This window comes from Osmerus eperlanus, chromosome 25 (genome assembly GCF_963692335.1).
Source record: "Osmerus eperlanus chromosome 25, fOsmEpe2.1, whole genome shotgun sequence".
NCBI classification, from domain to species: domain Eukaryota; kingdom Metazoa; phylum Chordata; class Actinopteri; order Osmeriformes; family Osmeridae; genus Osmerus; species Osmerus eperlanus.
In genome coordinates this window covers 4,245,074-4,257,892 of record NC_085042.1, presented here as the reverse complement: position 1 = coordinate 4,257,892, position 12,819 = coordinate 4,245,074, and the positions used below count along the sequence as shown (strand labels likewise).

The 12,819-nt window shown below is 51.3% G+C and overlaps 1 protein-coding gene across 2 annotated transcripts; it reads left to right on the top strand.

Annotated features, from left to right (window-relative positions):
* Window positions 1-1,353: 1,353 nt before the first annotated feature.
* On the top strand, window positions 1,354-12,650 carry si:dkey-96l17.6 (uncharacterized). Of its 2 annotated transcripts, XM_062451219.1 has the most exons (11): window positions 1,354-1,672; window positions 2,319-2,567; window positions 3,384-3,569; window positions 9,142-9,147; window positions 9,244-9,436; window positions 9,653-9,833; window positions 10,358-10,568; window positions 10,864-11,024; window positions 11,670-11,872; window positions 12,022-12,100; window positions 12,440-12,650. In XM_062451219.1, exons 2-11 carry the CDS (start codon window positions 2,465-2,467, stop codon window positions 12,488-12,490), a joined length of 1,374 nt encoding a protein of 457 aa, XP_062307203.1. In that variant the 5' UTR covers window positions 1,354-1,672; window positions 2,319-2,464; the 3' UTR covers window positions 12,491-12,650. The 2 variants fall into 2 exon arrangements, with proteins under 2 accessions (XP_062307203.1, XP_062307202.1); XM_062451218.1 differs by lacking the exons at window positions 1,354-1,672; window positions 2,319-2,567; window positions 3,384-3,569; window positions 9,142-9,147 and adding an exon at window positions 9,065-9,141.
* Window positions 12,651-12,819: the final 169 nt, after the last annotated feature.

The window sequence follows — 12,819 nt, the reverse complement described above, 5'->3', positions numbered from 1 at the left end:
TTTGCTATTGGACGGGAACAGCTGGTTGCGAGACGGAGGACTTTTCTCAAGCGCTGAACTGACGCCGAAAAGTTTCCATACAGTGGGCGACTGGGCGTAGAGCAATGGATCTAATTAAAATGTAACTGGAAGTGAATAAAAAAAAATTTTCACGTGAGAGAAGCAGGCTGATTTCAGATCTGTTTAGAAAATGCTTTTTGATGCAAATCTGTTATCCCCTTAGTCGTGCGACTCGTGCCTTTTTAGTGAAAGGACAACTGTGCATCTTTCCAATACAGGCAGATTTAAAATGGAAGTCTAAGCTAAGACTTGTTTGTAACTGTTCAATATAAAATGAAATATAACTTGTGTACTGGTTACGCTCTGGATAAGAGCATCTGCTAAATGACTACGCAACGAAACGTGGTTAGGCAACAAAACGCGTGAGTAAACGGGCGTGCTTGACTCGAGCAAAAGATTACAAACTCTTGAACCTGATGATCTCATCAGTACCTGAAGAGATATTCCTAGAAGGTGTAGCTAGTGATGCTTCCCTCAGGGTAGGGTGTGTATGATGTTGTTGATTGCATGATTGAGAACTTAGAGCTGACACTTATCTATTTACCTCCAACCTGTCCATCCTAAACAATAGATGGAGCTTAAAGGGGCTTAAGAGCAAAAACGGTGACAGGAAATGTTGCTTTTGCCAAGTTAGGAATCTCCTTGGTGCAAGGTATTCCGGCTAGTGGCCAAGGGAAGGGAGGGTAGCCTAGGTTATTTCCTGTAGAGGAAGTCTGGATGTTCATTAGAAGCAGCCAGGAGAGATTTAGGCCCACTTGTGTTCAGCAGATGATGTTAGTTTGTGCCCGGACTCATGCTTTCACTTCCGCAAACGACAGAAGCAGTTTGGAACCTCGCTGTCTTGCTGGAGAAGCCCTGTGTGACACCGCCAAGCGAAACCAAATCAGCCTTGGTGGGTTTGTGGGCTTGGCGAACAGATACCACGATTCCCAAATGGGGAGTTATGGTATTATATAACCGGACACCATTTACCAACTGAATGCCAGGCTTTGACCCTTCCCACTGACGTCAGTTAGCATGATTGGGTACTACAACAAACCACAGTCTATGGGCCTGTGTCTGCATACAGATAAATGCATACAGATTTCTTTTCCTGATCTTTCTACAACCTACTGTATGTGGTATACATGTACAATTACTAGTTGTTGAGGACAAGAACTAAGTTCTGTTGTCTTAAATGCTTTCTCCCCCATCACTACCTGCTGCCGGGCTCCATAGACCCCCAACCCCCCCCCCCCCCCCCCTCCTCTCCAAGGATGAACAAGTACGTACTTGAAGTATGACCCTGACACAAACATGGTGGAGGTGGTGGTGGGGGGGGGGTCTCCTGGACCGACAGATAGAGAAAGAGGCAGCGTCCAGTTACAATCTCTATCTCCCACACTGGAAACCCGAGGACAGTTTGGAGGCCCCTGCGCTGGCTAGCGCGGGCAAGCTAATACCAGCTGAAACCCCATCTCTGAAGGTTTAATATTTAAACAGTGTTGAGAGCTTCGTTCCCTCCCCAAAAGGCTGAGTCAGTTCATAGCTTCCCAGCTGTCCGTCTATACCTGTACAGGACAGCAGGTCTGCCACACCACAGCTACCCTGAGGGCCTCAGATCTGATCTCAGGTAAATTACATTAAATCCAGCCTTCTGGAACTGATTTGATTCAAGATTTTCATTTTGCTAGCCATTGATTAGGTGAATATGTATAGATACTCCAAGGCAACACTGAGCAGATGAGTTGTACATTGATTCCACCATATTGCCTAGGGCTACACTGATAATATATTTGCAATCGTTTTTCAATTTAAATGTATGCATTGATGACCCAGAAGCATTGGTGACCGAAGGACTCAGTCTTTGACCATATCAGGGTCTTCCTGTTTACTCGGTGTGGGAGCTTATATAAAACTCTGGCATCGTCTACTCCTGCCTGAATGTAGAGAGGGCTAGCTGACAGGGCAGAACAACATGTGGAGGCCAGTTGTTGATGGTGCTGTCCAGCCTCCTGACTGCTGTAGACTGGTCTGATCGAGATGTGTCGTTTGTGTCATTTTCTGCTGCGTAGACCAAATTAGACACACACACACACAGAAAGCCAGACATAGTTGGGCACGGCGTTCTCTTGAATTCATCCGTGAATGTGTTCTCCCCGTGACTTATTTAGTGCCATAAATAACTGTTTCACAGTGCATTTCTCAGGTAATTACAAGATTTGTGTTTTTGTTGCACATGAAACTTTTTTGCTTGCCTTATAGATTTTGCCTTACAGTTTTTGGGGAAAAGGTGCCATTATTCAAACCATACATGCTATGACACACTGCTGCACATAGACACACACACCAACGTGGACACATACGACTGCACACACACACACACTCGCACACACACATAAAGCCCCTCTTGGAGACACGCACCATGTACGTGAACTCCTCAGGAACAGAGAACGTTTCCTTGTCCCTCACCTTCCTGGGGAAGAAAGTAGGAAGGCGCTGCGCTGTTGCCCCGGCATCAAAACAACGTAAGCTGACACACACGCACACACACTCTAATCCCTGTGTATCCATCGTCACTATGGTGACAAAGTTGGGTCCTTTTACCATGTCACAAGGATGTTTATTCTATTTGATTGAGTTGGATTTCCAGTAGGACGTTTGTGTACATTTATGCATGCGTGTCTGCAAGCGTGTGAATGTGTTCATGTGTGTGTAGAGTATACATATGTGTGAGTGTGTGTACAGTTTGTATGTATGTGACTGTGTGTGGACAGTCTGTGTGTGTGTGTGTGTACTTTCTATGTCTGTGAGTGTGTGTTTGTGTTCCAGCCTCAGGAAACATACGGACTGTCATGGAGGCCAGGCTAGTGTTCCCTGTTAGCTGCCTCCTCCAACACCTTCTAACCAGATGTCCTCCTGATATCAACTACCTACTGTGTGTCTGGCAGCCTGATCACTATATCATCCTGATTCTCTCCGTCTCCACCTCTCTCTTTTTCATTGTCCGAAGCTCTCTCTCTCTCTCTCTCTCTCTCTCTCTCTCTCTCTCTCTCTCTCTCTCTCTCTCTCTCTCTCTCTCTCTCTCTCTCTCTCTCTCTCTCTCTCTCTCTCTCTCTCAACCTCTCTTTCTCTCTCTCTCAACCTCTCTCTCTCTCTCTCTCTCTCTCTCTCTCTCTCTCTCAACCTCTCTCTCTCTCTCTCTCTCTCTCTCTCTCTCAACCTCTCTCTCTCTATCTCTCTCTCTCTCTCTCAACCTCTCTCTCTCTCTCTCTCTCTCTCTCTCTCTCAACTCCTTCCTCTTCCACTCTCTCGGTTTCCCCCTGAACTTTATTTTTGCCCAGGCGCCTGGGAAACCACCACCCTGTCTCCATGCCCCGAGGACACGGTGGGGTCCCTGCGGGGTCGCCCTGCCCCCGTGACCGTGTCGCTGGTGGAGGAGTTACCGGGCAGCGTGCCGGACCTCCGAGAGGAGGTGGTGCACCAGCAACCGTGCACGGTCCACAACACACACTTGGACCAGGACCGAGGTCAGACTAACAGACAGCACACACATCCTCACTCATCACCCTGAACCTTAACTCAGGTGATGCTATCACGAGAGTTTGCTCAGTCCTGAAGACCTAACACTACCCTAAACCCATACTGTACATACTTTAAAAAAAGGGTTAGGCTAACCCTAAAGATGGCTGAGATTATTTGCTGTCATCCTTAAACGAGTGTAGACAAGAGGATGTGCAGTACGTAAACACTATTCACCCCTCGAGTGAACTCCCTGCTTGTGATGTCTCCTAATGATTATATACAATCTGTGTCTCCATAACAAGGTGTTTCTGGGAGGAGAGTCGCGACATGACACACCACATTCCACTCGCTGACAGAAAGAAACAGAAAAGAGACAAAAAGGGAGGGAGCGAGAGAGAGATATTTTACTGTCTGAACATTTATAAACAGGAACTAAATCCTGCATGTCTATTCATTATTAATTCCATCTGAAGTGTAAATGTTAATTGAAACTTGAGTTCAAACGGAAGCTTTCTGTGGACCAGTTTCCTCAGACAATTAAAGTGTGTTTTGAATAACGACAATAAATCGTGTTAACCCACTCATAATAAAATCCATAGACAGAGCAATGTAAACCATGTTTTAAAACTGAATAAAAAGAAGATGCTTTCAAAACAAATATGCTGTACTGTATGTTTACTTCATAAGTCTTTTAGTATACGTCTTTTAATATACGTCCTTTTTGGGGGTAATGTGTAGGATGAAATATGAAAGTTGACAGTTGAAATTCTTCTAGATTTGTAGCATGGTGGGAAATGATCCTACAGTTAAGAATCTTCTCATTCAATACAGTCCTTTTTGCTCTTCTATAATTACACTTTTGATATCATTCATATACATTGTTCACGTTTTAGGAGTAACAATAACTTTGTGTCAACCCAAATCATTGAAGCTGTTCCTCTGACCTCCAATGTGAAATGACAAGCCTCTAATCCGCACCGTGACCTTTGTGATTGAAGCTGTGGTCGAGCCCAAGGCCCAGTGGTTGAGGAGGTGGGAGGCGTTTCGGCGCTGGATCGGACCTGACGGCAAGAAGGACCCAGGTGGGAGGGAGGAGAGAGGGAAGGAGAGAGATGGGGGGGAAGGTGGAAGAGGTGGAGGAGGAGGGAGGGAGAAGTAAGGAGGTTGGGAGGGAGAGAAGGGCAGTGGGAGAGGAGAGGAGAAGGAGGAGGGAGAAGGATAAGAAGGAGAGCATGAAGGAGGGAAAGATGAAGTTAGTAAGTGAATGTAAGAGGAAGGAAGGGAGGGAGGGAGTGAAGGAGGAAGGGATGGAGTCAGAATGTTGGAATGTTAGTTTTGGACTGAGGACAATTTGGTGTTACAGAGAGAATAAGGCAGAGGCAGGTCAAACAATGATGTCGCGAGTGTGTGCAAAAACATTTAGCCAAGTAGGTCTCCTGGTGGTTTGCTCCAATCTTGCTCCTGTCAGACACTTTTTCGTCCAATGAGAGAGAGAAGGACCAGGAAGCTGAAGGAAGGATGGACGCGAAGATTTACATCCCCTATGAGTCGGCTGAACTCTGCATGACACAGGTAGATTGCAGTAGCCTCGATTTAGCTTAGCATAACGCAGGTACTATAGACTGCAGTAGAGTTAGCTTAGCATCCCATTGGTAAACTGCAGTAGAGTTAGCTTAGCATCCCATTGGTAAACTGCAGTAGAGCTAATTCTGTTGTACACAGAAGCAAAGTTTGTTTGTGGAGGGTGGATACAAGCAGGTCATTGTCATCTTGTGTTCTTCCCGGTACTCACATGTTGAGTTGCCCTCAAGCTTAGAGAGGTGGCAGAATGCTACTGCGTGTGTGTGTACATTATATCAATTCTGTCCGAGTGAATTGCGTGGGAGATGTTTATTCTGTGCTCGTGTTTGAACACGTCACACCCCCCTCAATCCTTACATCACTTGACTCACACCTAACAGAGCAGGTCATTGTAACTGTTGGTGTTGCATCATTATCTAGTCACTATGACTTCCAGTGATGGATGCTTGACCGTCCCTCCCGGCAATAGATAGCAGAGGACATGCAGGCCATGAAGACCAGACACGAGGAGATGGTGCAGGAACTGGAGGAGAATTTCCTCATCGCCTCAAAAGAAAACCAGGTGTGTGTGGGTGTGTGTGGGTGTGTTTGTGCTTGTGTGCCTGTCCCTGTGTGTGTGCGTGTCTGTGCAGGCAGATGTGTGTACGTATGTATGTGTGTGTGTGTGTGTGTACCTCTCCTGACCTCCACGTGTCTACCCTCAGGACAGAACAGTCCAGAAGATCAGATCCCACTACCAGAGCAAACTGAACGCTCTGAAAAGAATCCTGGATCTCTACAAGGAGAAGGTGGAGAACAAGAATACTCAGTGGGAGGAGAGAGTCACTGTGAGCAGACCTCCACCCCTCCAGACCTCCAGACCTCCACCCCTCCAGACCTCCACCCCTCCAGACCTCCACCCCTCCAGACCTCCACCCCAGACCTCCACTCCTCCATCCCTCCACCCCAGACCTCCATCCCTCCACCCTTCCAGACCACCAACCCTCCACCCCTCCAATTATGATAAAAACAGATCTATATCCGACAGACTGTGTTCCTGGGTGGTGGTTGAGTGTTCTGGGTGTGTGTGTCTGGCTCTGCCTAGGCCCTGAGGCGAGAGAAGGAGAGGCTGGAGGAGGAGAGCGCAGCAGACAGGAGGAGGACCAGGGACGAGGCTCTCCAGTTTCAGAGAGAGAAGGTCAGATGATCGCAGGCGTACCCTGGAGGGCTGTGTCGCGTCCAGGCCTGTGGAGCCCCCTACTGGGCAGGCTGCAGCAGAGCAGGGCTGAAGTGGTCACATTGACTGTTTTGAAAGAGAGGACCTTTTCAGGAGGTGACAGGAACTTTTAGCTGCTACTCTTTGAGAATGAATTATGTTTTTTTTCTTCTCCCCAGAGCAAAATGCTGGAGCTGTTCTCCTCCAAACTAGACCTGCTCCACAGTCACCAGGCATCTAGTGAGTGCGTGTTAGTGTGTCTGTGTGTGAGTTTGTGGGTGTGTTTGAGTGTTTTGGTGTGTAAGTGTGTGTTTTGTTTGTATCAATGTGTGTGCATGTGTGTGTTGCGATGTTTAAGTGTAAGTGTGTGTGTGTGTGTTCCCGTAGTAACATAACGTCATAAAGTCTCAGGTTTTTTCATGCTTCTGACTGTGTGTGTGTCTGTGTGTTTGTGTATCACGTTTGGTCAACATCTGCCGTGATGCCGATTAGCGCTACAGGAACTACAAATGGCCAGACAGGAAGTGGGGAAAGTCCAGGAGATGCTGATGACATCACAGCAGAACGCAGAGGAAGAGGCGGAGCTCCCCCTCGAGGTTGCCGATCCCTCTGGGAGCGGTCACCATGGCACCGAGCAGACCGAGGTGAGCGGTGCCGTCACGTGGATCAGGTAGTTGGTTGCCATGGGGATTTTTCGGTAGTCTTTGAACCCTTCAACCTTCCATGTTAGCATGAGGTCATCTCTGATATGGCTTGATTGCGATTGGATCAAGCACATTTGCAGGGCATAGCTCAGTGGTCCGAGCATCGGGGCTGCAAACCAAGAGGTTCCAAGAGGTTCAAATCCGTCCCTGTACGTGATTGGTGATAAAAGCGAAACGAGCCAATCCTCGGTCCACCGTGTCCCATCCATCTCTCACCCCAGGGTCGCAGCAACGCAGACCTGCCACTGGAGGGAGCCAAAGTCCTCCTGGAGGAGTTGAAGGAGAGCCTGTCTCAGAGGGAGAGGGAGATCACTGAGCTGTTGGAGTCGGAGCCCAGCCCGCTTCCTGCCGAGTCCCTCCCCCCCTGCACCACCCTGCTGCGCTCCGTCATACAGAAGGTCACACTCACCTTCCTGCTACATATGCTCTTGACAATGTGTACGCTCACGACGCCTCCCCAGGAAGTCTGACAAGGACAATAGGCGTTATTAGAACAACAAATTCAAACTAAGTAGTGTCGTTCTCCTCGACAGAGCACGATATTAAGTAATGTTAAACTGTTAAACAACATCATACTCCTGTCAGGACCTGTACCTTTGGATGAAAAGTGTCTGCTGAACAAATACAATAACATTCTTACTTCCAGGCCCATTATATCTGTGGTGAGGTGACGGAGGCTAGGTTAATGCTGGACCGCATGGTCCAGGTTAACCACACAGCCCTGTTCCAGGCCAGGGAGCAAATGGACCAGATGACCGTAGATGACCGCAATTCCAGCGACGAGGAGAACCCACATTCAACGCGGTCTGGAACATTCAATATTGCAACATTCACAGACGTCATTTGATGTGGACTTTCTAGAGATGTATTGTTTGAGACTGTGTTTGGCAAACTTGGGTTCATCGGTGAGTCAGTGCTGGCGATATCGTAGCATAAAGTCTTCATCCCTCACCCTTAGTTAAGAAACACAGAGTTGAGTAAGAGTTATAAACTGAGGTCAGATGGGATCCGATGAGAGTAATGTGTCTCTGACTCTGTGTCTATGACTCTGGGACTTTGATTCTGTGTTCATAGCACTGAGTCAGACTGTGTGTCTGACTCTGTCTCAGTGCCTCTGACTCTGTCTGACTCTGTCTCAGTGCCTCTGACTGTGTGTCTGACTCTGACTCTGTCTCAGTGCCTCTGACTGTGCGTCTGACTCTGACTCTGTCTCAGTGCCTCTGACTGTGCGTCTGACTCTGACTCTGTCTCAGTGCCTCGGACTGTATGTCTGACTCTGACTCTGTCTCAGTGCCTCTGACTGTGACTCTGTGTCTATATCCCAGACTAACCCTGCTCCAGGAGACCGTTAGAGAGTGTGAGGTTTCCCGGGTGGCGTTGGACTGCATCAGATCCGGGGTCATCCCCGCTGCCAGCGGTAAACGCTCATCCTAACCCTGCCTGCACGCTCTGAGAGATCTAGGACGTTTGTCGGACACTATAGCTGAATTCCAAAACCCTGTTTCCATTCAGTATTAGGCTACCGACTATAAAATGTCATGTCATGTAACTAAATCTTAAAATTGGGTCAGAGCCACACAAGTGGAAAGGGGGACATGGAATACTAACCCCTCCTCCAGTCTACCAACTCACTGCAGCCTGTCTCCTGAGAGGAATTATGGAACATTCTAGAACAGAGGAGGATTTTGATGAAGGCTCTTTCCTGTGGGGTTCCTGGGGGTCGGGGGGGCGGGAGGGAGCTCTGTTGCTTCCCCCAGGGTGTGAGCCAGGTGCAGAGCTGGAGGAGGTGCTGGTGGGAGGGGAAGCTCACGGCGGGGAGGGAGGGGACAGCATCGGACAGCAGCTCCTCGTACTGCAGGACCAGGTGAGCTGCTCTCGACCACACCCCTGCAGGAGGTGTGTGTGTGTGTCCGTGTGTGTGCGTGTGTGTGTGCTAGCGCGTACGTGTGCGCGCGCGTGTGTGGTGACGCCCTGTCTTCCCTGTGCGCTGTCTCCAGCTGAAGCACCTGAGGGAGGAGAATAAGAAGATCGTGGAGAACTACACCTCGGAGAGGACCATGAGGAAGAAGTACTACAACATGGTGGAGGACATGAAAGGTAGACGTCCGCCTGTTTGTTGACCGTATCTGCCTGCGTCTGTCTCCGCCGTCTCCGTTTCTCTCACACGCACATCCGTACGCGTGCGCTTCCGTGTTGCAGGTAAAATCCGCGTGTTCTGTCGTATCCGCCCGGCGAGCCGCGCCGAGGCGGCCCAGGGCGGGGCCGTGGTCGTGCAGCGTCTCGACGACTACTCCGTGACCGTGGAAACGGCCCGCGGGCCTCGGGAGTTCCAGTTCGACCGGGTGTTCAGCACGGAGAGCTCACAGGAGGACATATTCCAGGACACCAACAGGTGACACGCTCAGATTGGTCAGCAGGCACATTGGAGCAATCTTATTGGTCAGCAGGGAAAATTGACCTATCAGATAGGTTTTCTGGTACATTCCATGCTAACTGACTAGTGGACGTGTCATGGATTCGCCATCAAGACACAGCTAACATTGAATATCAGCACTTATAAGTAAATCAGTGGTGAGCCAGTCTTCCTTACAGACTGATTTTCTTCCAGGCTGATCCAGTCAGCCATAGACGGCTACAACGTGTGTATCTTTGCCTTCGGTCAGACGGGATCAGGGAAGACCTTCACCATGGTGGGGGACAAGGAGCAGAGGAGCCCTGGAATCATGCCCCGTGCCTTCAACGCCATATTTGACATCGTCCAGGAGAACGCCGGCAAGTTTGATTTCAAGGTGAGAGTCGAGGTATCCCTGAGGATGGATAGAGAGAAAGAGAGAGAGAGAGAAAGAGAGAAAAGGGTGATGCATACAACCTGATCACTTGTGTAGATGTGAGAACATCTTATATCCACCTCTCCTTTATTATCTCTCCCTCTGTTCTGGATTTTCTCTTGATTTTTCTTTGAATCTCTCCCTCGTTCAATGGCCCTCTCCCCTCCTCACCCCACCCCTCCTCACCTCACCTCGCTTCTCCTCTCTTCCCCTCCTCACCTCACCTCACCTCACTCCTCTTCTCCTCTCCTCTCCTCTCCTCTCTTCTCTTCTCTTCTCTTCTCTTCCCCTCCCCTCCCCTCCCCTCCCCTCCCCTCCCCTCCTCACCTCACTCCTCTTCTCCTCTCTTCCCCTCCTCACCTCACCTCACTCCTCCTCTCCTCTCCTCTCCTCTCCTCTCCTCTCTTCCCCTCCCCTCCCCTCCCCTCCCCTCCCCTCCTCACCTCACCTCCCCCCTCCTCTCCTCTGTTCTCCGTGCCGCCCAGGTCTCGGCCTACATGCTGGAGCTGTACAACGACCAGCTGCAGGACCTGCTAGCGAGCGGCCCTGAGGGCCGAGGCAGGCGGCTGGAGATCAAGAGGAACAGAAAGGGGCTTGTGTTTGCCCAGGGAGCCGACACCAGAGACGCCTCCAGCGCCACCGAACTGTTCGCTCTGTTCCAGCAGGCCTGCGCCAACCGCCACATCTCCTCCACCAGTACGCCCTGTGCCGCCCACGCCCCAGTAGAGACCTAGGCCCCGGCGAAATGGCTCGGATTGGTCGTTTGAGTCTCAGTCAGAATGAGGGGGGGGGGGAGGTGGAGTGTCATTATGGAGCTGGGTGGTGAGGGCACGCCATGTCCTGGGTGATACGTAGTCATGTCAAAACATAATGTTCCAGGAGTAGATGTACGTGTTTCTGCTGGAGGAAGTCCCTCCGCGGCTGTCATGTGGCGTCAGAGTGTAGCCACGCCCTTAATACCCCCCCACCCCGCCCTCATTGCCCCCCTCAGAGATGAACGTGGAGAGCTCTCGCTCACACCTCATCGTGGGCATCGTGGTGGAGGGCAGGAACCTGACCAATGGGAGCGTGAGCTGCGGAAAACTGAGTCTGGTGGACCTGGCCGGCAGCGAGAGGGCCGCCAAGACCGGCGCCAAGGACCATCAGCTGAAGGTGAGGAGCTCTGTAGAGTTACCGTACAGACATGGACCTGAAGGTGAGCGCTCTGTAGAGTTACCGTACAGACATGGACCTGAAGGTGAGCGCTCTGTAGAGTTACCGTACAGACATGGACCTGAAGGTGAGGAGCTCTGTAGAGTTACCGTACAGACATGGACCTGAAGGTGAGGAGCTCTGTAGAGTTACCGTACAGACATGGACCTGAAGGTGAGCGCTCTGTAGCGTTACCGTACAGACATGGACCTGAAGGTGAGCGCTCTGTAGAGTTACCGTACAGACATGGACCTGAAGGTGAGCGCTCTGTAGAGTTACGGTACAGACATGGACCTGAAGGTGAGGAGCTCTGTAGAGTTACTGGCAGATGTTTGTTAAATCTTATCGGTGTGTTTGCTTTCTTTAGTCGTGTACAGTACGAGTGCATGCAGGAGCCTGGCTGTATGTTTCACTCACTTTTGCGCTCAGAATGTTGATCCTGGACGGCTGCAGCAGGCGAGGCTTTCCTCCTCCTTTTGGCTCAGCGCAGGTGTGAACACACCCTCGCTCTCAACCAACTTTTGCCTCCCATCCCATCTCATCCACACCCTCCCCCCGTTGCCTCCCCCCCTCCCGCTCCGCCCCCCGCACCCCCCCCCCCCCCAGGAGGCCAACTCCATCAACAAGTCCCTGAGTGCCCTGGGCGACGTGATCTCGGCTCTGTCCCTGGAGCTGCCCCACGTGCCCTACAGGAACAGCAAGCTGACCCAGATCATGCAGGACTCCCTGGGGGGCAACGCCAAGACCCTCATGATCGCCAACGCCTCGCCCTCCGAGTGCAACGTGGACGAGACCCTCACCTCCCTCATGTGAGCGAGGGGACACGCTCACGTCCCCCCTGACATTAACTGTATCGGAGCAAAGGACAATCCTTTCAAAAGGACTCCTTGTCTTTTCGCCGTCCCCAAAACACCGCAGAACCCCCCAGCGGCTAATGTGTCTCTGGTCTCCATTGCAGCTATGCGACGCGAGTGAAGGCCATCACCAACAACGCCCAGAGGAACCTGGACAGCAAGGAGATAGCCCAGCTGAAAGAGGTGCCTGGTCTTCCTTCTGCTCTGCCCGTCTCCCTTCTGACACCAGCCCGCTTCGTCGACCAGCAGCCGCTCACTGCTTGGGAGGGGTGGGGGGGGGGGGAGGGCGAGAGGAGGGGGGAGTTGAATGGTGGGGTTTATCATAGGGGGGCTTTATGGGGGAGGTGTATGGAGGGGTTGTGTCGGGAGAGGTACGAAAGGGGTGATGTACGGGGGCGCCGGAGGTGGACTGTATGAGGGGGAGTCGTGTGTGTGAGGGGGGGGGGGGGTTCTGGTGGGGGGGGGTTCTGGTGGGGGGGGCTGTCGGGGGGACGCTGACTGAAGTCTGCTCCTCCTCCTCAGGTGATAGTGAAGCTGCGCTCGGGGGAGACCGTGGAGGAGGAGGACGTCTGAGGTCACCGGGGGCTGAGCTCTGCTCGGCTGGAAGGCCTCACACTGGGACGAGCGCTGCCCGCCTGCAGGCCTCACCGGGGGCTGGGACGGGAGGCTTTCATTGGCGCACGCAGCAGCGAATCCACACGCATTTGGGCCGTGTCCATGATCAAATAAAAACCCCTAGAATCAGCTTTCCGATGCTGAAGCACATTGCTGTTATCCGGGTTGGACTTTGGCAGCAATCCAACCCCGTGTGTGTGTTTGCGTGTGTTGGGTTGTGTGTGTGTGTGTGCTTCCAGCAGGCAGGAGTTTGGGGCATTGCGTGCAGGTTGTTAATGGGAGCGCCC

Excerpts from the sequence above, each read along its gene's own strand:
- si:dkey-96l17.6 (XM_062451219.1), top strand. The coding sequence starts at position 2,465 with ATGTACGTGAACTCCTCAGGAACAGAGAACGTTTCCTTGTCCCTCACC. Across the intron at positions 2,568-3,383 it reads TGCCCCGGCATCAAAACAAC|GCGCCTGGGAAACCACCACC; the intron begins GTAAGCTGACAC and ends ATTTTTGCCCAG. Across the intron at positions 9,834-10,357 it reads CCGGCAAGTTTGATTTCAAG|GTCTCGGCCTACATGCTGGA; the intron begins GTGAGAGTCGAG and ends CGTGCCGCCCAG.